The sequence below is a fragment of the Crocuta crocuta genome, unplaced genomic scaffold (assembly GCF_008692635.1).
Source record: "Crocuta crocuta isolate KB4526 unplaced genomic scaffold, BGI_CrCroc_1.0 scaffold661, whole genome shotgun sequence".
Taxonomy (NCBI): Eukaryota; Metazoa; Chordata; class Mammalia; order Carnivora; family Hyaenidae; genus Crocuta; species Crocuta crocuta.
This window is the reverse complement of record NW_027532618.1, coordinates 133,276-157,960: the sequence shown is the minus strand read 5'-3', so window position 1 is coordinate 157,960 and position 24,685 is coordinate 133,276. Positions and strand designations below refer to the sequence as shown.

The window sequence follows — 24,685 nt, the reverse complement described above, 5'->3', positions numbered from 1 at the left end:
CAGATTTCCTGTATCCTGATGATTACCCTAACTACATGCACCACAGCAAACTCCAGGAATATATAAAGACATTTGCTCAAAAGAAGAATCTTTTAAGATATATACAGTTTGAGGTAAGAGTCTTATACCTTGTGCTGTTGATCCCAGTATGTTTATCAGGGTGGGGGGAGGGTTGTGGGAAGCAAGGATATAACATTCTGTTATAGAAATCAGAGTCACATGTTTGGATAGCTCACCAATCAAACGTTGGTTTGGATTATAAAGTATTCATGCACTGTGCTTTCCCCCCCCCGCTAAAAATTGTCCTCCACTAGTGTCGGAGAACTTTTAGAATACCATCGCAATACCGGAGAAGCCTATACTACCATAGTGTACATTCCGCCCTCGTACATTGTCCTGTTTTAGAAACAATCCCAAATTCTCTAGTCCATATTTAAGACTTCTGTGGGTTCAATGCCAATGAGCTGTAGTTTAGAAAACATGCCATTTATCAGAAGCTCTGCCATTATAAAGAAAGTAAAAAATGAATGATTAATATAGTCATTGCCCTCATCCTTCACCCTCTTAGTTCCTTAGATTAGGATACGTAGCAGTTAAGGCAAAGATGCACTCACTGACAATAACAATAATAGTTTACATTTTCTCATGGCTCTTAACCACAATTCATTACTGTGGAATCCAAAGCACATATATGTAGTGAGAAAAATAATCAACCAAATCATGAATTGGAATTATATTTAATATAATTTCACTTATTTATGATTATTTTATTTATTTATTATATTTAATTTAATTTCACATTATTTAAATGAAATAGACTATGGAAGTGGCTAATATTTCCAAGGGAGAGTGTATATCATCACAGAGAAATAAGGATTGAACCCTGAGATATTCCACATTTATGGCATTGATAGAAAATGAGGTCAAAGAGACAGAGGCCATGAATTTCAGTAGAGGATGTCAGTAAGGATATGACATGACATCTTTCACAAGATTTGGTATCATTTACCCCAAATCTACTAACTAGATGTCAAAAAAGTAAATAATCCCCAGGGAGTAATTTTCCTCGAAAGACCTGAAGATTCACTGTGACTCCTTGTTTTAACATCTTCCCTATATTTCTCAATGATCAAGCAAGCTCATAACAATTATTTCCTCTGCAGAAACACTGCAAGAAAATTAAAACCCATAGAATTGTAAAATAGAAGGAATTTCTGTCTGGTTTTCTTTAAGACCCTGGTTTCTAATATAAAGAAGTGTCCCAGCTTCTTAGTCACTGGACAATGGGAAGTTGTTTCAGAAAAGGATGGGAAACAGGAATCTACTATTTTTGATGCTGTAATGATTTGTTCAGGACATCATGTATACCCTAATCTACCAACTGATTCTTTTCCTGGTAAGTATGGAAAATTTATAATAGTCTGGGGGCTTATACACCAGCACCAAGGGATGAATTAGATCTTTCTATAGATTGTACATAATGATTATTCTTAAGGTTCCAAAGATTTCAAAACAAAATTTTTAAGTCTGATGATAAATATAGATATAATTGTTCTCCTGAACCTTTATGCTGAAAGAATCAAGGAGCTACAGATCAGAGATCACATGAAGATATGCGTCTTTATAAAACAAGGGGTTTTAAATGCCATGTATATCCACATTTTGTAAAGTAACTTTAGAAATTTCAGTGAGTGAGTGAGTTAGTGTGTGTGTGTGTTTGTGTGTGTGTGTGTAGCACACTCCATTGCTATGCAAAAGCGCCAAACATCAAATAAATATAATACACTTGTAAACTTCCTTTCTCCTTCCTTTGCAATAGGAACAAACTTCCACTCTAAAATATTAGAGTTCTAATCTCAAGGTATGATATTCACAGCCCAATATAATTAAAAGAGTAGAGATTCAGAGGCACCTGGCTAGCTCAGTCAGTGGAGTGCGCAACTCTTGATCTTGGGGTTGTGGATTCAAGGCCCACATTGGGTGTAGAGATTGCTTAAAAATAAAACCTAAAAAATATTTATAAATAAACACATAAATAAGTAAAGATTCAGGGAGAATAGAAGATGGAAAGCATGAAGCTTAAGAGACAGTATATTTAAGGTTAGAAATATACTTGGGCTCAACCTCTTATTCCACTATTTCCTTACCATGTGATCTTGGACAAGTTACTTAACTTCTTTGTGTCAATTTCCTTATCTTTTAAAAGATAAAAATATCTGCCATTTAGAGATGTTATCAAGATTAAATTCTTAAACATATAAATCCTAGCCCACAGTAAGCACTCAATAAATATTAGTTATAATTATTATCAAAATATAAATTCCCATAGCATAAGTTTTTTTAAGGCACAATAAGTATTTATTTGGGGGTTTAGTGTCAAAAAGGGTAAATGCATTTCAACTAGGAAGCTTTTTTTAAAAATCAAGACAGATAGTATTTTTTGTTTTTTGGTTTTTTTTTTACAAGTAGTTTATACACAATACAGATATTTCTCAAATAAATCAACCACAAAACATGTACATACCTACACACACATGCATCTATGAGTATGTATAGTGTAAGTGTGTATTTTTTACAAATAGTTTATACACAATACAAATATTTCTCAAATAAATCAACCACAAAACATGTACATACCTACACACACATATGCATCTATGAGTATGTATAGTGTAAGTGTGTACTGTTAAGTATGTACATGCACATGTGTGCATATGTACAACTGTATCTTTAACTATATATTATAAACATATATATGCATATGCTCCTATCTACATGTATATATTTACATACACACATACATTTTTTAAATCCAAAATCTTACCATTATATCAGTAGAAATAAAGTTATGTTAACAATAAAAAAAGTCAAGACGGATAACAGGAGGTAAAAATAAAAAAGAAAACACTTGAGTCTTTATTGTCTTCTGAAAATCAGTTCAAATCATTTCTCATGTTCCACTTAGGCCTACATCAGTTTCAAGGACACTATCTCCACAGCAGGGACTATAAACACCCAGATGCCTTCAAGGGGAAGAGGGTCCTTGTGATCGGCCTGGGGAACTCAGGATCTGACATTGCTGTTGAGCTCAGTCGGCTGGCTACACAGGTACAGTCAGGAAACAAATGTAGGGTACAGCTGTGCTATTAAATCAACAGCTTAGGCACCGAGGCTCATGCTCACCATGTCATACTACAAGGGACCCACGTATGGCATATGCCCATTGAATCTAGTACTAGAGACATTCTTCCTGTAAAGCAGGTAACATGGCCCCTAGTAAGGAAGGGCCTAGTAAGGAAGTGCATTCTGCCAGAACCAGAGGTAAGTGTACATGTGTATACGTGTACATGTACATGTAAGAGTGCATTTTTTGTTTTAATTTTATGTTCTGATCAACTCCAAGCAAACTGGAGTGGTTACTAGTCAGGGTCTACCTTTATTTATTTCCCACTAGTTCTTATCACCTACCATGCAGAAGGTGTTGTGCTTATCATTCTGAAGGTCTGAAAGATATGGAAGATTTCATTCTCACTGTCATCTATCCATTCAACAGCCAGTGCTCAACAAACATTGGGCACATGTTATATGTCAGAACTATGTCAGGCTAGAAATAAACACAGAAATGGGTCAAACTACTTCTTGACTTCCAGGAGTGGTCAGTGGGTAGAGGTGGGATGACAGGTATGCAGACCTTCATGAAAGGAGGTAGTAAGACTTCCGTGACATTAGGTGTGGCTGCAGTGTGAAAAGAGAACCTAACTTAGCCTGGATGAAGTCAAGGGAGTCTTCCCAGAGGACTCTATGCTGAATCACCCATGACCAATAGACCTTCAAGTACTTAACCTATTTTTAAGGAAATAGGTCCTCAATAAACAAATTCTTAAATGGATGTCAATAAAACCTAATGAAATTTTTGATGTCAATTTCCCTCAGGTTATCACAAAAGTGGCATAAGATACAATAGCTCTCAGGGCTGAGACAGCTGCCATGGTCTGGGTGCCCAGACGAGGTCATGGAGTGGGTATAGAAGGACTGGAAGAGGAAACTTCAGACAGAGAACAGAATTAACTTCTTGACATCTCCTCAGCCTAATTTCGGGTAGAGATTTAGCTATATTTCTCCCAACCATCCCAGTAACTACCCCACCCACCACCACTGAAGCCCCAGATTGGCTGGTTCCCACCAGGCCTATCATCTGTGTCTGTGAGTCTGTGAAGATTAAACCTGTCACAACTGAATACACAGCCCTCTTGTTCCAAGATGTCAGGTTCTCATTATTTCAACAACTGCACTAGCCCTCTGGGGTGGAGAGACAGAGTAGTTCCGCCTCTAACTAGTTTCAATCATAGGCGATTCATCCTGACCCACTCTCTTAAATTGCCTCTGCCAGGAGTGCCTGACTGTCTCAGTCAGTTAAGCAGCTGACTCTTGGTTTCAGCTCAGGTCATGACCTTAAGGTTCATGGGGCTGGGCTCCATAGTGACAGTGCAGAGACTGCTTGGGATTCTCCCCCCGCCCCCACCTCATCCCTACTCTGTGTGTCCTCCCTCTGTCTCTATCCCTGTCTCTCTCTCTCTCTCTCTATATATATATGTATGTATGTATGTATATATACATATATATGTATATATATGTATGTATATATATTTAAATATTTATATTTTTAAATGTTTAATTTTTGAGAGAGAGAGAAGGCACAAGTCAGGGAGGGGCAGAGAGAAAGGAGACACAGAATCTGAAGCAGGCTCCAGGCTCTGAGTTGTCAGCACAGAGCCCGACACAGCACTGGAACCCACAAACTGTGAGATCGTGACCTGAGCCAAAGTCAGATGCCTAACAGACTAAGCCATCCAGGTGCCCCAAAAAATATTTTAAAAAATTAAAATGCTTCTGCCTGAACCCACAAACTGTGAGATCGTGACCTGAGCCAAAGTCGGATGCCTAACAGACTAAGCCATCCAGGTGCCGCAAAAAATATTTTAAAAAATTAAAATGCTTCTGCCAGGATATTGAGGGGAATGCATGAAGATATCCATAAAACAAGATCATTATGTCATATCTGCTTGTTCTTTACAGTGTGATATTGAAGTCTATGTTGCCTTCCCTACCAGGTCATTATCAGCACCAGAAGTGGTTCCTGGGTCATGAGCCGAGTTTGGGATAATGGCTATCCTTGGGACATGGTATATGTTACCCGCTTTGCATCATTTCTCCGGAATGCCCTTCCTTCGTTTGTCTCTGACTGGTTATATGTGAAGAAGATGAACACATGGTTTAAGCATGAGAACTACGGCCTGATGCCTTTAAATGGGTACTATAAGTAACACATATTTTATCAATCAAAAAAGCAGGGCACTAGCTTAAGTTGAATTCTTTCTCTCTAGATCTTACTTTAGCTGTCTCGCTGAGGTTGTTGAGATTAAACTGAGGACTGCATGAGTGACACAATATACCCAGAGAGCATGAATAGGTTGAAATCTTATTGAAATGTCTCTAGTGGGGAAAGGAATATGGGAGAACACAAAAGGCCAAAGAGACGGGACACTAGATCCTCCTGACATGTGAAATTCATTTACGGTAGCTACAAGCTAATGCATAGAATTCTGAGGGCTGATCCATCTCATGAATTGTTTTGTTTTGTTTTGTTTAAGGAATACCTCGTCCATGCTTATGGGTGAATGGGGATAACAATTATAATACCTCTTCCTCTTCCTCAAGACAATAGTGGTATGCAGTAAGATAAAAATATGTAAAGCATTTTGTAAACTGTAAAGTTTTACAAATACTGGTTCTCATTAGTCTCAGATATTCTATTATGCTTGTAAGGAGCAATTAACAAAGGGGTATTAATCAACATATCTCAGAAAGTAGGAAATCTCAAAATGAAAGTACACACCTCCTCCACCATGGAAATATTGGCATGTTAGCAGGACAGTCAGGAGGCATGGAACATGGAAACCAATGGAGATTCACAAAACTGATATAGCCTATAAAATTAAAAAGATTTTGTTTACTTATTTTTTTGTAGAGACAGAGCCTAATGCCTACTAATGAGAAAGGCATTCTAGGCAAAAGAATCAGTATATCAATAGTAAAACATTGGGGCGTCTGACTTCAGCCCACGTCATGATCTCACAGGTTGTGAGTTCAAGCCCCATGTTGGGCTCTGTGCTGACAGCTCGGAGCCTGGAGCCTGCTTCAGATTAAAGTGGCTAAGAAAAGAAAGGACTCACTGAGAAATTTCATGTTGGCCCACACTAGCAAAAATGTTTCATTGTGGGGGACACCTGGCTGGTTCAGTCAGTGGAGCATGATCTTGATCTTGGGGTTGTGAGTTCAAGCCCCATGTTGGGTGTAGAGACTACTTGAAAATAAAATCTTTAAAAATGTTTCGAAAAAAGGTTTCATTGTGTTAGAAAATCAGGTAAAAAAAAAAAGTAAGAGGAAACAGTAAATTGGGATAGAGTCAGACCCTCACTTTACAGCATTTATCCTACCTAGTCTGGCAGACTACTATATCCTTAAAGATAAAACAAACAAACAAACAAAACATGTTGATTTCATGCATTTAAAATTATGTTTAATGTAATAGAAACTTCAAAGCCTGAGCTGTAAGACTTTTTATCTTCTCAGAATAACTTATGCAAATCATATTCTGACTTTTCCCTTTAGACAATGAAACATAGGTTTGGAAATTTATTCACTCTAAGATTGAAGGTCCCTCTTAGAAAGGTTTTCGAGTACCCTAAGGTATTGATGACACCTTCTCGTGCCTCCCTTGGGTGAGGGAAAGGGGGAAAAAACAAGTTTTACTGAGATCTACTTTTTGTCACCTTCTAAGGTGAAAGACAAGGTTCTGGAATTATAGAGGTAGAGGAAAGGTGTGAAAGTATACAGACATGTTTCTTTTTTTTATTTAAAAAAATTTTAATGTTTGTTTATTTTTGAGAGAGAGAGAGAGGCAGAGTGTGAGCAGGAGAGGGGCAGAGAGAGAGGGAGACAAAGAATCCGAAGCAGGCTCCAGGCTCTGACCTGTCAGCACAGAGCCCGCTGCAGGGTTGAACTCATGAACCGTGAGAAGTCAGACCCCTAACTGACTGAGCCAGCCAGGTGCCTCAAAACTTTCTGAGTGTTTGAGATACTTGGTGTAAATTCCAAAATCCCTGAAAGGAAACTTGAGTCAAAATGAAGAATGTCATCACAAAGTGCATCATTCCCAGGATTTTGGCAACAAAAGTGCAGTTTCAAAGTCATTACACTCTCTTTTATGACCACAGCGGAGGAAAGGAAGCCACACATGGCAATAAAACAGCTCACTACAGCCAGTTTGACTTTCTCAAATCAAAGAAAGACCTTATTTAAAATAATAGTTCATTTATAATAATGATGCTTGCATGAGACAGAGGCACTGTTTTAAGTGCTTTACAGGTAATTGTTCATTTAATTCTAACTGTATGAGGTAGATCTTACCACTATCCCCATTTTACACATAAGGAAATAAATACAGAGAAGTAGTCACTAGTGAGAGATGGAAATAGGTTATAAACTTGAGCCACCTGGTTTCAGAGTATGTATTCTTCTTAAAAAATTTTTTCTATTATACTGTTTTTATCTTTATTATTGAGAGAGACAGAGTGTGAGCAGGGGAAGGACAGACAGAGAANGAAATGGAGACATTTCAGATGGCTTTAGGAGCTGTTTGTTAAAGAGCTTAGACTTCTCATAGGGAAATTGGAGGGACTTTGCAAGGCTGAAAGCAAGAGAAAGACAGCAGTGGATAACTGCAATGTCATGATACATTGTGAAAGTTAGAAGGGCCCTGTTGGATGTTGTGGGCATAGTGGAGACCCTATTGGTGTCAAAGTGTGTCAGAATAGTGATGGCAGGCCACTCTTATTCTATCGACAATTGTCTTCTCCTCCCTCCACTCCAGACCCCAGGTACTACAAGTCCTTATGTGAGAAAATCAAGGACCTGAGGATTATATGTAGAAAAGCAATATCTCAAATATATAGATTTAATTTACTTCAGTCATATAGATCATCATTACCTAAAGTGTCTTTTTATTCAAGGGTCCAAAAATCCTTGGCCAATATAGGTATACCTTATCTCACATACTGTCCATAAAAAGTTAGGTAATAAATTCGGAGGTAATGAAGAAAATGTTACAATCATAGAGTGGATATTTTCTAAAAATGTGGTTAAATAAGCATCTATTTCAAATGTACCACAAAGGATCATTATTGAAATCATCCCTGTCACGAAACCCTTTACAAGTTTGCTCCTCTGTAAGATATTTCCATTGAGTTTTCCTCTTAAAGGCACAATAGTGCCAAGTACCTGTGGTTTTACAAAAACTTTGGCTATAGTTCCTAAAGCCAAGAAATTTATGTGAAACAAAAGGTGGTATTCATTCATTCAGCAAATATTTATTGAGCACTGCTATGGGCCAGGCTCTGTCTTGGCACTTGGGACACAACATTAATGCAGACAAACATTCTAAGCAAACATCTGACCACAACCTTACCAGGCTAGGTAAGGGGCTAACAATGACTAGGAAGTATTGATGCACTGTGAATGTCATAATAGCTTTCTGCCATGGTGACAAGAGCAAAAGAGCTAGAGTCAGCAATCAGATGACCCCTCCACTGATAACATAGTGCAAAGCACTAAAAATTTTCTGATGCCTCCTAATATCCCCCATGGCCGCAGGCCAATGCTGGAAAACCATGCTTCCTTCCATTGTTCCATTTTATCTTTTTTTTTTTAATGTTTTTTTTTATTGTTGAGAGAGAGCGAGAGCTGAGGCGGGGGAGGGGCAGAGAGCGAGGGAGACAGAGGATCTGAAAAGGGCTCTGTGCTGATGGCAGAGAGAGCCCAACGCGGGGCTCGAACCCACAAACCCCGAGATCATGACCTGAGCCGAACTCGGACGCTCAACCGACTGAGCCACCCAGGCACCCCCATTGTTCCATTTTAATAGGCATATACCTTAGAGTGCAGATTACTTCTTGAGGAAATTCTTAATAAGAGGATGCAAATAAGAAATATGAAGAAATTGGGGCGCCTGGGTGGCTTAGTCGGTTAAGCGTCCGACTTTCGCTTGGGTCATGATCTCGCGGTTCGTGGGTTCGAGCCCCGCGTCGGGCTCTGTGCTGACTGCCAGCTCAGAGCCTGGAGCCTGTTTCAGCCTGTGACTCCCTCTCTCTCTGACCCTCCCCTGCTCACGCTGTCTCTCTCTCTCTCTCTCTCTCTAGAAATAAATAAAAAATAAAAAAAAGAAATATGAAGAAACTATTATGATATTAATATATATGAGGTATATCTAAGGCCTGTTGGGGAGTAGGTCCTCCATAATGTCACAGAAATATGAGATTGGGTGATTTGAATCTATAAACTTCTCTTTTGTCACTGTCTCACTATAGCCAGCCTTGCTATTCATTTAGGGGTTCATTGACTTCTTAAGTCTTTATCTCTGTAAATTGTTAGTCTGCTTTATTTCTGTAAATTGTTAGTCTGCTAAAGATACCAAAGGCAGTTCCTCTTGATCCAAAATCTTTTAGGGATATCGTTCATAAATACTAAGAAAATTTCATCATGTGTCATTATATATTTCTGATTTTTTCATTTTCAATACTTCTTTCCCCCATTTCTTTTCTAGACTCATGCACCTTGCCAACTACAAATGAAATGATAGATGACATTGATGAGAAAATGGGGAAGAAACTCAAATGGTAAGAAGATTGTACTTGCTAATGAAACAAATCCTAAGATTTGCCTTTATATGGATAAAAACTGTTGATATAGTTTATAATATTTTTAGTAAAGTTCACATTTTTTAAAAAAATTAATGTTTATTTTTGAGAGAGAGAGAGAGAGAGAATGAGTGGGAGAAGGGCAGAGAGAGGGAGATATAGAATCAGAAGCAGGCTCCAGGCCTAGGCTCTCAGCACAGAGCCTGATGCAGGGCTCAAACTCACAAACTGTGAGATCATGACCTGAGCCAAAGTTGGACACTTAATCTACTGACCCAAGGGCCCCAAAGTTCATGTTTTTGAACATTTGCTTATGATCAAGCAGTATTAGATAGGAAAATAATAGTATCACACATCACCTGTAGGATAGAACATACTAAACTCTAGAGTAGTTTCTCCCATGGGAGTGATTTTTGACCCCCAGTGAACATTTGGCAAAGTCCAGAGACATTTTCGGTTGTCACAAGTGGGGACAATTATTAGCATCTAATGTGTAGAAACTGAGGATGCTGCTAAACATCCCACAATGCAGAGGACAGGCCTCCTAGACAAAATATTATCCATCTCAAATGTCTCCAAGAAGCCCTTTCCCATCAGCCACATGTCTTCCAGCAAGTTAACTAGCTGTGAACTGAGCAGTGGCAGCACTGTAATAAGAAAACCAAATGACGAACCAAACTGAGTCCACCTGCCCTAGTATTTTCTTCTAAAAGAATATTCATTTCGGAGCACCTGGGTGCCTCAGTCAGTTGGAGAGTCAGTTGGACGTCTGACTTTGACTCAGGTCATGATCTCACAGTTCCTGGGTTCAAGCCCCACATTGGGCTCTGTGCTGACAGCTCAGAGCCTAGAGCCTGCTTCGAATTCTGTGTCTCCCTCCCTCTCTCTCTCTCTCTCTCTGTGCCTCCCTATGTGTGCCCTCTCTCTCTCAAAAAAATAAAAATAAAGTAAAAAATTGAGAATATCCATTTCTGATTCCTCCAAACATGTATTCTCAAGTACACCATAAATGGGATTTGTAGAAAGTCATTTAAGTGGTTAGACGTCACATATTTAAATGTATTTCTTATGTTAGTTACTTTTATATAAATCAATTATGTTCAAATTTTACATTAAAATATGTCAAAAGAATAATTAGATAATGATTTGGATGAATAGGTGACTGTGTAAGAAGATGCTTTCTTGGGGCACCTGGGTGGCTCAGTTGGTTAAGCGGCTGACTTCAGCTCAGGTCATGATCTTGTGGCTTGTTGAGTTCAAGCCTGGAGCTTGGAGCCTGGAGCTTGCTTTGGATTTTGTATCTCCATCTCTCTCTGCTTCTCTACTGATCATGCTCGCTCGCTCGCTCTCTCTCTCTCTCATAAGTAAACATTAAAAAAATTTTTTTAAAGAAGATTTTTTTTCTTCTTTCAAGCTCTAACACGTCTTTCACTGAGTGTTGCCAGGTAGTTGCTGGCAAAGGGCCTAGAGGAGAGAAGATGTGGAACCTTCCCTCAACAAAATCTCCCCTATATCTCATCCAGTTCACAGGACATCTCTGTGACATGGGCACTCCTATTCACAATTCAGGCAGCTCACTCTACTTACCAGCCTTTTTATTACAGGCTAATAGGAATAAGAAGGAGGAAAAGGAGAAGCCCCAAAGTCCACCTCATTTCTTAAATGGTAGCCTGCTCTTCAGGGTTCCTAAAAGGAAATGAGGCCACGCTCCAAAAATCTAACATCAGGGCAGATCCCAAGTAATGTTGTATAAAGAATAATCATGTGTTAAAGAATAAACTAAGTTAATCAGTCACCTTGACATCCTGGGGTCCTTTCACTCCAGGTCACATGGCCAGAGGCAGAAGACCAAATGATATCAAATTTAGATAGAGATTAGGAAGAAGAAAAAAACGAATCAACTCATTTATAGCCACAGGACAAATGCTAAACTCAATGTTGGGGGCAGAGGGAGGAATGGGATAATTCTGGGGGTGCCAACTAAAATGCTATTTTCTGAGCTAGAAATTAAGAAATGCATGCTTTGTTTACAACTGTGCCAGTCATTCCAATATGTTCTTCTCTTTCCTCAGGTTTGGCCAGAGCCAGACTTTGCAGACAGATTACATCACGTACATGGATGAGCTGGGCTCCTTTATAGGAGCCAAGCCTAACATACTCTGGCTCTTCCTGACTGACCCCCAGCTGGCCCTGGAGGTGTACTTTGGCCCCTGCAGCCCATACCAGTTTCGACTGATGGGACCGGGAAAGTGGGAGGGGGCCAGAAATGCCATCCTGACCCAGTGGGACCGGACAGTAAAGCCCACCAGGATGAGAGCTGTGGGGGAAGTTCAGAGACCCCAACACTTTTATAATTTGCTCAGAATGCTTTCATTCCCAGTGCTGTTGCTGGCTGTTTGGCTTACATTTTATTAATGAGAACATCTTTTATGTCTCAGATATTACTCAGATATGTACATAGCTTAATTATAGGCATGTACACATATGCATACATAAAATCTCAGAGTTACTCTTTGCCTTCCTCCAGATGTAGAAATGAATTCTGGCCCATTTAACTCAAAGTTGAAACAAAATGCAAAATACTCAGGCTTTCCTTTTCTGTTGAAAATCTGTACTCTAAAACTGCTTTTCACATGCTGAATTGGCAAGGTTGGAGATGCTTGAGATGAGGAAGAAGGGGGACAAAGAAGGGTGAGCACAGGTGTGCAGGATGCACAAAGTTTAATAATTTCTTAAGGGTGTTTTATCATGGGGAAAAATGACATGACAACAATGTTGAATCTTCCAACCCATGGCATGGTATATCTTTCCATTTACTTTGGTCATCTTAGGTCAGATTTGTCCTAAGTATTTCATATTTTTGGATGTTATTATAAATGGTAGTTAAACATTTTTAAATTTCCTGTTGTTTATTGTTAATATATAGAAATGCGATCATTTGTTCTTTTGCTGAAACATCCGGAACTTTTTTGTAGATTCCATAATTCTCCCTACATAAATAATCATGTGGCCTAAAAATAAAGATAGTTTTACATCTCCAATTTCAACTTGGATGTCTTTTATCTCTTTTTCTTGCCTGATTGCACTGACACTCCAGTATAATATTGAACAGAAGTGGTGAGAGGAGACATCATTGCCTTGTTCCTGATCTTAGGAATAAAGCATTGAGTCTTTTACCACTAAGTAGGATGTTAGCTATAGATATTTCATAACTACCCTTTATTAAGTTGAGGAAGCCTCCTTCTGTTCATAGTTAGCCAACAGTCTTTATCAGGAATGGATATTGGCTTTTGTGAGATGATTTTTCTGCATCTTTTGAGATGATTTGGGTTAAAATATGGTGAATTACATTGACCATTAAAACAACCTTGCATTGCTGAAATAAACCCCACTTGGTTATGATATAGTATCCATTTCAAACACTGTGGGATTATATCTGTTAACACTTGTTAAGGATTTTGCATGTATGTTTATGAAGGATATTGATCTGTATTTTATTTTTTGTAATATTTTGTCTTGGTTGTATATCACTGTAATGACAGTCCCCTAGAATGAGTTGGAGAGTATTCTATCTTCTTAAATTTTCTGGAAGAGTTTATCTATAATTTACATTATTGCTTTCTTAAGTAGTAAAATTCACCAGTGAAGCCATCTTGGCCAAAAGTTCTTTGTGGAAAAGTTTTCAAACTACAAATTCAAGTTCTTTAAATAGGCCTACTCAGGTCATGTGTTTCTTCTTGAGAGAGCTTTGGTAGTATGTGTTTTCTAAGCAATTAGTTCATTTTATCTGAGGGAATTCAATAAAGATACAACAGTCTTTTCAACAGATGGTACTACAATTGGATATTTATATATGANCTTAAGTAGTAAAATTCACCAGTGAAGCCATCTTGGCCAAAAGTTCTTTGTGGAAAAGTTTTCAAACTACAAATTCAAGTTCTTTAAATAGGCCTACTCAGGTCATGTGTTTCTTCTTGAGAGAGCTTTGGTAGTATGTGTTTTCTAAGCAATTAGTTCATTTTATCTGAGGGAATTCAATAAAGATACAACAGTCTTTTCAACAGATGGTACTACAACAATTGGATATTTATATATGAAAAAATCAATCAACACTTTGTACTATATACAAAAATTAATTCAAAATGGATCCTAGAACTAAATGTAAAACCTAAATCTATCAGGACACCTGGGTGGCTCAGTTGGTTAAGCATCTGACTCTTGATTTTGACTCAAGTCATGATCTCATGGTTGTGAGATAGAGCCCCATGTCTGGGTGTGGATGAAGACTCCATGCTCAGTGCAAAGCCTGCTTAAGACTGTCTTCTCTCTCCCCCTGTCTCTCCCCCTCAAAAATAAAAGTTAAAATTTAGATTAAATTTTAAAAACCTAAATCCTATGAAACTTCTGGAAGGAAACAGAAGACCTTTCAGTTAAGCCAAGAGGTCTTAATACAATGTCAAATGAAAAATCAAAAAAATTATAAATTAGGCTTTATCAAAATTAAGAACATCTATTCTCGAAAAGACAGTATTAAGAGAATGAAAACACAAACTACAGGGTGATTGGATAGCTCAGGCCATTAAGTGTCCAGCTCCCAATTTTGGTTCAGGTCATGATTTCACAGTTCATGCAATGGAGCCCCTCATTGAACTTTCTGCTGTCAGAGCAGAATCTGCTTCAGATCCTCTGTCCCCTTCTCTCTCTGCACCTCCCCCACTTGCATTGTCTCTCTCAAAAATAAACATAAATAAAATAAAATAAAATAAAATAGGGTCGCGGAGGCTGGAATAGGGAGCTCTGACATCCTACCACTCATTGCAGTCCTTCACAGACCCAATCCTTCACAGATCCAACAGGAAAAAGCCTACTTTACTACCAGCAGGAGGAAGAAAAGCTTTCCTCCTCCAGCAACAACCCAGCCAATGAGAGAATCTCACAACTCAGTCAATGAAAAGCCACTACACTTGGAACTCCAGTTTACTCCAATGAATTTTTTGTTTACAGCAGCTCCTCCCAACCCTGCCCCNGAGAAAGTTCTCCTGCCTTCTTCTGCAGACTTGCCTTATGGCTTTTGCTATACCTTGCGCATTCCAAACTGCAGTTCCTGCTATCTCTGAATAAATCCATTTTTCTAGTAAACTAACTGGCTGTTTTACTTTTAAGGTCAACAAAGCCATAGATATGGATTAAATCAGCTAGGGAGAGGATGTAGGAGAATGAAAAGAAAATAGAGAATCCCAGCTGGAAAAGTAAAAAGAGAATAAAAAAGAAATAACCGGAATGGCATAAGAGAAAACCAGGAGACAATAATATGCTGGGATACAGGGAAAGGAGTTTCAAGGAGTTAGTAAACCCTGCAAATTTCTCATTAGCATGACAGTTTCAAAATCCATCTGTAAGAATTTGTAAGAAAAAGGAGTCTAGAAAATTTTGAGGACGACAAAAGTAGAGGAAGGGAAAATGCTTTGTCAGGTGTCTAAACGTAGTATAAAGATACAATATTGTTAATGTGCTATGAGTATGAATGAATACAGAGGTTAATGGATCAGAAGAAATGGTCCAGGAAAATAGACAGTTCTCAGAAGAAAAATAGTAAAGGAAATGAACAAAACATGTATCACGGGAGAGAATAAAGGGAACCATCCCTACTGAGAGAGCCCTGTCTGTGGAGTTCTGGAGATCTGAACAAACAGGACAAAATTGAAGAAGCAGAAGAAATCCTTCACGACTTAAGGGGGAGTTGGAGGTGAAAGACAAAGGATGAGTCTGGAGAAGTAAACAGGACCTTCTAGCGGAAGGGAGATTCTCCTTCTGAATATCTAGCAAGTATCTGAGCTTTGAGTGGAAGATCTGGAATGAAGAGATCAAGTTACCAGGCTGCTACTATAGGGACCAAGGGCAGCCCCTTGCACTTAACATGCTGGGATGATGTGTCTACCAATTTCCTTAAAGAGATAATACCACAACCTGGTAATATGATACCTTGAAAATCAACAAAGATGTAACTTAATGCAATGTCCTAATAAAACTTTTAGTAAAAAGAAAATAGTTGACTGCAAAACGAACACTAGGGGGAACAGTTTTCTAAAGCCACAAGGAAGCGATAGCTGAAATTTTTACCCAATTTAAAGTTTACATCTTACATTGAACTTGGCAATGGCCCAAGCTCATTCAACTATATTGTGCTTAGATTTAATAAGGTTTAGCTTCACTGACTACCCCTTCCTACCTTGTATAAAAGAAGCATAACCAGAGCTTTAATGTCTACGTTTGTTAATCACTCCTCTCTTCAGAAACAAAAACAAATGTCATCTTCAGGCATTTGAAGCATTAATTTATTACTGAGGTTTCAGTAACCCACGCTGCTAATCATCTAATGAGTTTTGCATCTATTAAGGGACTGGCTTATATTACAAACCTGTCGATGTATTACAGAAATCTTGAAGCATCTTGACCTGGATGCCTTCAGGGACGAGACTCATAAATAAATGAGTGAAGCNCTTTCTGCTGTCAGAGCAGAATCTGCTTCAGATCCTCTGTCCCCTTCTCTCTCTGCACCTCCCCCACTTGCATTGTCTCTCTCAAAAATAAACATAAATAAAATAAAATAAAATAAAATAGGGTCGCGGAGGCTGGAATAGGGAGCTCTGACATCCTACCACTCATTGCAGTCCTTCACAGACCCAATCCTTCACAGATCCAACAGGAAAAAGCCTACTTTACTACCAGCAGGAGGAAGAAAAGCTTTCCTCCTCCAGCAACAACCCAGCCAATGAGAGAATCTCACAACTCAGTCAATGAAAAGCCACTACACTTGGAACTCCAGTTTACTCCAATGAATTTTTTGTTTACAGCAGCTCCTCCCAACCCTGCCCCCCCCCCCCAAAGAGAATGTTCTCCTGCCTTCTTCTGCAGACTTGCCTTATGGCTTTTGCTATACCTTGCGCATTCCAAACTGCAGTTCCTGCTATCTCTGAATAAATCCATTTTTCTAGTAAACTAACTGGCTGTTTTACTTTTAAGGTCAACAAAGCCATAGATATGGATTAAATCAGCTAGGGAGAGGATGTAGGAGAATGAAAAGAAAATAGAGAATCCCAGCTGGAAAAGTAAAAAGAGAATAAAAAAGAAATAACCGGAATGGCATAAGAGAAAACCAGGAGACAATAATATGCTGGGATACAGGGAAAGGAGTTTCAAGGAGTTAGTAAACCCTGCAAATTTCTCATTAGCATGACAGTTTCAAAATCCATCTGTAAGAATTTGTAAGAAAAAGGAGTCTAGAAAATTTTGAGGACGACAAAAGTAGAGGAAGGGAAAATGCTTTGTCAGGTGTCTAAACGTAGTATAAAGATACAATATTGTTAATGTGCTATGAGTATGAATGAATACAGAGGTTAATGGATCAGAAGAAATGGTCCAGGAAAATAGACAGTTCTCAGAAGAAAAATAGTAAAGGAAATGAACAAAACATGTATCACGGGAGAGAATAAAGGGAACCATCCCTACTGAGAGAGCCCTGTCTGTGGAGTTCTGGAGATCTGAACAAACAGGACAAAATTGAAGAAGCAGAAGAAATCCTTCACGACTTAAGGGGGAGTTGGAGGTGAAAGACAAAGGATGAGTCTGGAGAAGTAAACAGGACCTTCTAGCGGAAGGGAGATTCTCCTTCTGAATATCTAGCAAGTATCTGAGCTTTGAGTGGAAGATCTGGAATGAAGAGATCAAGTTACCAGGCTGCTACTATAGGGACCAAGGGCAGCCCCTTGCTTAACATGCTGGGATGTGTCTACCAATTTCCTTAAAGAGATAATACCACAACCTGGTAATATGATACCTTGAAAATCAACAAAGATGTAACTTAATGCAATGTCCTAATAAAACTTTTAGTAAAAAGAAAATAGTTGACTGCAAAACGAACACTAGGGGGAACAGTTTTCTAAAGCCACAAGGAAGCGATAGCTGAAATTTTTACCCAATTTAAAGTTTACATCTTACATTGAACTTGGCAATGGCCCAAGCTCATTCAACTATATTGTGCTTAGATTTAATAAGGTTTAGCTTCACTGACTACCCCTTCCTACCTTGTATAAAAGAAGCATAACCAGAGCTTTAATGTCTACGTTTGTTAATCACTCCTCTCTTCAGAAACAAAAACAAATGTCATCTTCAGGCATTTGAAGCATTAATTTATTACTGAGGTTTCAGTAACCCACGCTGCTAATCATCTAATGAGTTTTGCATCTATTAAGGGACTGGCTTATATTACAAACCTGTCGATGTATTACAGAAATCTTGAAGCATCTTGACCTGGATGCCTTCAGGGACGAGACTCATAAATAAATGAGTGAAGCAGGCAGATTATGTATTAATCATTCTACTGGCAAATTAAACATGGGGAAGTTAATGTGTTGCCTCCCGCATCTACCCTCCACACTGCTGGAAGTGTGGCACGGCCAGTCCATCCTCAAAATCCTTCAAAAGCTTCATCGTGTGGCCATTGCCAAACCCAAGCTTGAAAGTATACAAGGTCCTCCATGATCTGGCCTTTGTCTCTTTCATTCTTTAATTCTCTTTAAACTCCGGTGATATTGGCCTGGTCGTATTTCTTAAACTCATACCTTTGTGATTCTCACTTCTCTGCTTTGGTTCATGCTGTTTCCTTTGTCACAAAGACCCCCCACCCCACACACATCACCACCACACCCTTGGATAACTCGTGCTCTTTTGCCATTTATTCTTTCTCCACAGCAACTTTCTCCAAAGACCGTTGTCCTGACTCCTCTTTTCCCATGCTTGGCCCATAGACTTACCCTTCCCTATAAAAAAAAAAAAAAAAACCTCTGACAAATTAATTTACACTCAGTTTTAAATGACTGACATCTGCTACCATTGTTGACCCATTTCAGATAGAATTGCCAGGTTTTGCCAATATAAATACAGGCTAGCCAGTTAATTTTAAAATTCAGATAAACAATAAATAACACTTTAGAGTAAGGGTGGCCTGTGCAATATTTTTATTTTACTGGAGACCCCTGTTCCCTGGGTATCTGGATTCTATCAGTTGAGCAACCAGCACATGAAGCCCTGAGCTTATGCCTCAGGAGGGACAGAAGTATCAAAGACATCACCTAAGTAAAATGGATACAGACCCAAGAGTGGACTTCACATACCGGTCAGCAGATGGAGAGGCATTTGTCTGGCCACAGCTTCCCACCACTCCTGAGTCCTGTCCTGCAAGAAGGGTCTTCTCCTACATCTGACCTCTGTCTGTTCAAATGTTCATTCTGCTGTGAGCTGTCTTCTCTCTGCCATAACTCTCTGCTCTGTTCTTATGGCCCCAAATCCAATCTTTAGTGTCACTCTTGCAAGTGACATCCAATCTTCCTATTCTGCTGCCTCAGGAATCCTAGCACCACTTCTAAGGCTGGATTCCAAATAGGCTACACCAAGAAGCCTCTAGTTCCTAGTATAGGATTGCCCACAAGCCTTAAAATCTTCCAAATAATCTGTCTCTTTAGTGATTTTCAGCTATTAAGTCACCAAGTTCTGAAAACAGAGACATGCAGGGGAATAGAAAAAAGAAGGTCAAGTCACGAGGTATCCATATCTATTCTGCACTCCTCACTCCATGCACACATGCAAATCTGAGTGTGGAGTACATTGTCCTGTCTTAAAATAAAGACATTAATTCTTTTGGCAACCTCTGTTCTAATTCCCACAATTCCTTAAAAGTAAGTCTAATTCTATGAAGTGGCAGCAAATAACTCAGATGTTTCTGTGGGTAGACAAAGACATACATCTGACACTATAAGACAAAACTTAATTTACAATCTTCATTAGACATCTTTGCTCTCTCTCAAAGTTGGTGGTGACACGTCCCCCCCACCCTCTCTCTCAACTATTCCCACAGCTGTTCCATCCCCTGATTCCAAACTAACTGCCTCCCTTGTCTTCTCCCCACCAACCTTCTACTTTTTCATTATTAGAACAATCCTGTTGTCTCTGGCTTTTCCAACCCAGCAGCTTCACACCTTTCATCTCAGTCAACAAACAAAGGCTCCTCTTCTGACAACATTCGAGGACTATCCATAACAACTGCCTCTGCATGTTTCCACATGTATCATAACTATGTCCAGTCTGGGGAAATCAAAGGCAGCCTTGAAAGGTGAAAGAAGCCCCAGAGAAGCATTGTGCCACTAAGAGAAATAGCACAGCAAAGGGGAAAATTGTGGTCACTTTTCCTTCTCTCTAGAGCTTATTGCCAAGAAGACTATGGTTAGAAGTTTGGATTTTGTCCTAAAATTTAGGGATTTTTTCCCACACTTCTTTTCCAGATAAGTTATAATTCTGGGTCTCTAGCTTAAAACTCATAACTTATGCAGGTGTTTGCATTCTTTTTAAATAGCTGGTTGTGACAGGGGGTGACTGGATGGCTCAGTCAGTTAAGTATCTGACTCTTGATTTCAGCTCAGGTCATGATCTCATGGTGTCATGAGTTTGAGCCCCCGACATTGGGTTCTGTGCTGATAGTGTGCAATCTGCTTGGGATTCTCTCCCTCCCTCTTTGCTCCTCCCCTACTTGTGCTTGCTCTTTCTCTCAAAATAAATAAATAAACATTTAAAGAAGAAATATCTGGTTATGACAGGGCTTACTGTTGATCAAATTCACTGTCTCATTCACATGTATACAATATTCTTTTGTTCTATAAATATGTCACACTCGACAAAATGTGATGAATCTAAAAAAAATTTTTTAAGAGAGAATGCATGCCTGCAAAGGAAACAATCAACAAAACTAATAGGCAACTGACGGAATGGGAAAAGATATTTGTAAATGACATATTGGATAAAGGGCTAGTATTCAAAATCTATAAGGTAATCACCAAACTCCACACTCAGAAAACAAATAATTCAGTGAAGAAATGGGCAGAAGACATGAACAGACACCTCTCAAAGAGGGCATCCAGATGGCCAACAGACACATGAAAAGAACACTTATCACTCATAACTCATCATCAGGGAAATACAAATCAAAACCATACTGAGATACCAACTCATGCCAGTCAGAGTGGCTAAAATAAACAAATCAGGAGACTACAGATGCTGGCGAGGATGTGGAGACACGGGCACCCTCCTACACTATTGGTGGGAATGTAAACTGGTACAGCCCCTCTGGAAAACAGTGTGGAGGTTCCTCAGGAAACTAACAATAGAACTCCCCTATGACCCAGCAATAGCACTGCTAGGAATTTACCCAAGAGATACAGGAGTGCTGATGCATAGGGGCACATGTACCCCAATGTTCATAGCAGTACTTTCAACAGTAGCCAAATCATGGAAAGAGACTAAATGTCTACAAACTGATTAATGGATCAAGAAGACGTGGCTTATCTTTTTTTTTTTTTACAAATAGTTTATTGTCAAGTTGGTTTCCATATAACACCCAGTGCTCATCCCCACAAGTGTCCTCCTCCATGCCCATCTCCCCCCTCCCCCCCACATCCATCAGTCCTCAGTGTGTTTCTCAGTATTCAAGAGTCTCTCATGGTTTGCCTCTCTCCCTTTCCCCCACCATTTCCCCCCTTCTTCTCCCCCATGGTCCTCAGTTAAGTTCCTTCTAATCCTCCTATACGTGCCAACATATGATATTTGTCCTTCTCTTTTGTATTCTACATGGCAATGAGAAACAATGAAATCTGGCCATGTGTAGCAACATGGATGGAACTAGAGGGTATTATGCTTAGTGAAATAAGTCAGTCAGAGAAGGACAAATGCCATATGTTTTCACTCATATATGGAACAGGAGAAACTTAGCAGAGGACTACAGGGGAGGGGAAGCAGAAAAAATAGTTAAGGAAAGGGAAGGAGGCAAACCATAGAGACTCTTAAATACTGAAACCAAACTGAGGGTCGATGGGGGGTGCAGGAGAGGGGAAAATCGGTGATGAGCATGGAGGAGGGCACTTGTTGGAATGAGCACTGGGTGTTATATGAAAACCAGGTTGACAATAAACTATATTAAAGAGAGAGAGAGAGAGTGAATGCAAGTGGGGGAAAGAGACAGAGTGAGAGAGAGACAGACAGACAGAATCTCAAGCAGGTTGTATGCTCAACACAGAACCCAATGCGAGGCTCAATCCCACAACCCTGGGATCATGACCTGAGCCAAAATCAAGAGTCAGATGCTTAACTGACTGAGCCACCTAGACACCCAAATCTCAAATATTTTTAACAACTATTAGAAGACAAAAAATTTAATGGGAAACCCAGAAGGAATTTAAGAAAATAATCTGGCTTCAGGGTGGAACATTTATTCAAAGTGGGCAAGAGTAGAAATAAGAATATCAGTTAGAAGGCATTATGATAATCTAGGCTTTATTTTCAACAGTTCTGAAGTTGTGATAAGTCCAAAAAAGTTATGGCTGAAGTGTCCTTTATTTTATCTATAAAAGCAGAGTTTCAAGAAGTTTAATACTATAAACAATATTGTAAGAGACATCTTTAACTATTATAAAATACAACATGCTTTAAGTACTTTGGAAACAATCACATTCCCATGAAAATGTGCTATTATAAACAATGTCTTGGGGCGCCTGTTTGGGTCAGTTGGTTAAGCATCTGACTTTGGCTCAGGTCATGATCTCACAGTTCATGGGTTCGAGCCCCACGTCAGGCTCTATGCTGACAACCAGCTCAGAGCCTGGAACCTGTTTCAGATTCTGTGTCTCCCTCTCTCTCTCACCATCCCCTGCTTGCTCGCTCTCTCTCTCTCTCTCAAAAATAAATAAAACATTAAAAAAATTAAACAATGTCTTATTTTTTAAGTACATTCTTGGAAGACTTTGTGCAGCAATTGTCCAGTAGTACAAGTATGTGCAAAACATGGTCTACACGCCCTACTCAATAAATATTTACTAAGTAAATAGAAATATTCATCATTTAAAAAAATAGCTCCTCATTCAGATGTTATACCAGTGGACCAACTTTATGCCCCACCTTAATTTCTATGAATTAAGTCTTGTACCCATGTTATAGTCTCATAGAATAAAGTACAAACTCTAATCCCCGCTATAATCTCAGAATATTTAAGAATGGGCCAAAATTTACCTTTGACTTATAAAGTTAAANGTTGGTTAAGCATCTGACTTTGGCTCAGGTCATGATCTCACAGTTCATGGGTTCGAGCCCCACGTCAGGCTCTATGCTGACAACCAGCTCAGAGCCTGGAACCTGTTTCAGATTCTGTGTCTCCCTCTCTCTCTCACCATCCCCTGCTTGCTCTCTCTCTCTCTCTCTCTCTCTCAAAAATAAATAAAACATTAAAAAAATTAAACAATGTCTTATTTTTTAAGTACATTCTTGGAAGACTTTGTGCACCAATTGTCCAGTAGTACAAGTATGTGCAATACATGGTCTACACGCCCTACTCAATAAATATTTACTAATAGAAATATTCATCATTTAAAAAGTAGCTCCTCATTCAGATGTTATACCAGTGGACCAACTTTATGCCCCACCTTAATTTCTATGAATTAAGTCTTGTACCCATGTTATAGTCTCATAGAATAAAGTACAAACTCTAATCCCCGCTATAATCTCAGAATATTTAAGAATGGGCCAAAATTTACCTTTGACTTATAAAGTTAAACTATATAATTTTAAATGACACAAAAATAGTAGGATTAAAAGTTATGGCTATGTCTGCAGAAAAGATAACCAGCAAAAATTTAAGTACATTTGTTTTCTTATTGGAGGTATTGTTAACGTGAAGAATTCAGTTAAACATACTGAAGTACTTCCTGATAGGGAGCACAGCTAAACGAATGAGAACCAAAAAGAAATTCAGCATCTGCTCTTCTGAGAGGTTTTATAAAGGCAATAGTCATCCATAAGTCTCACTAAATCTCCATGTAAAATGCACGATGTCATAGAGAGTGTGAGCTAACATTGACTTGTGCTGACCATGACTTTTGTTTTTAAGTTTGAAAAGCAAATGAATGAAGTGAACACTATTTCAGTGAGGGACACTTAATCTAATTATGAAAACAGACTAATCAGGTGCTATTGCAACACAAAATCCTCAAAAATAAGAATTATGGCAGTTATAAATGATGATCTATTTACAAAGAAGTACCCCTGCTCTAAGGTCCTTGCCACCTATGAAAGTAACCATACTGCATTTATTTAAAAATTAATCATTATTCTAACTTTTCATTAGTTTTCACTGAAACCAATGAAAGGTAACTACTAGTAACCTCTTTGCCTTAAATTCAAAACTAGCAGGAATATATCAGTGACCCTCAAGGCATCCTAGTAGTTAAGAGACTATTTCATTGACTTTGAATAAGAGAATCATTTAGCAACTAGTACATGCAGAGCATTGTCCTAGTAAGGAAAAAAATAACTAGATCCTCCTTCCCAAGAATTTATTATCTAAATGAATACAAATATACAAGCACATATCTCAGCAAAAACTCTGGACTACTTGAAGACAGCAATGGCCATACAGTGACCCATACAACAAGATCTCCTCATCAAATGAGTTAAAACAACTAGAAGCATGCCCTCTGTATAATTCAAAGACAGAGAGTGACAAAGGTGCAAAAAAACTGGAATTAAAGAGAAAACTCACGGGATTCCGGCAAGATGGCAGAGAAGTAGGAAGCTCCGTACTTGCACTCGCGCCCATACCTCACACAGAAAAGATCTGAAGCCATCAGAAACCGTATGAAACCCGAGAGATTGGGAGAAAAAGGTTNAGAGCAGCGGTGCGCCTGCCGCCATTGTCCTCCCGGGCGGCTGGGGACCCTGAAGGAGCCACACGGGCACCGGGCGTCCGCGCGCCTGGCTGGCTGGGACTCTACAGGGAAGGCAAAGAGATAAAAACTGGGAGATTTGTCCGTGAGTTCGTGTTTCGGGTGACGAGC

At 39.0% G+C, this 24,685-nt stretch overlaps 1 protein-coding gene across 1 annotated transcript in view; it reads left to right on the top strand.

Moving 5' to 3' along the window:
* The window catches only part of LOC144245227 (putative dimethylaniline monooxygenase [N-oxide-forming] 6), a 17,447-nt gene extending 5,277 nt beyond the window's left edge, over positions 1–12,170 (top strand). The window contains exons 3-9 of the mRNA XM_077780647.1: positions 11–113; positions 1,234–1,396; positions 2,966–3,108; positions 5,112–5,311; positions 5,652–5,674; positions 9,662–9,734; positions 11,828–12,170. Coding sequence (XP_077636773.1) covers positions 11–113; positions 1,234–1,396; positions 2,966–3,108; positions 5,112–5,311; positions 5,652–5,674; positions 9,662–9,734; positions 11,828–12,170 — 1,048 coding nt within the window. The remainder of the gene's footprint in view (positions 1–10; positions 114–1,233; positions 1,397–2,965; positions 3,109–5,111; positions 5,312–5,651; positions 5,675–9,661; positions 9,735–11,827) is intronic.
* The last annotated feature ends 12,515 nt before the right edge of the window (positions 12,171–24,685 follow it).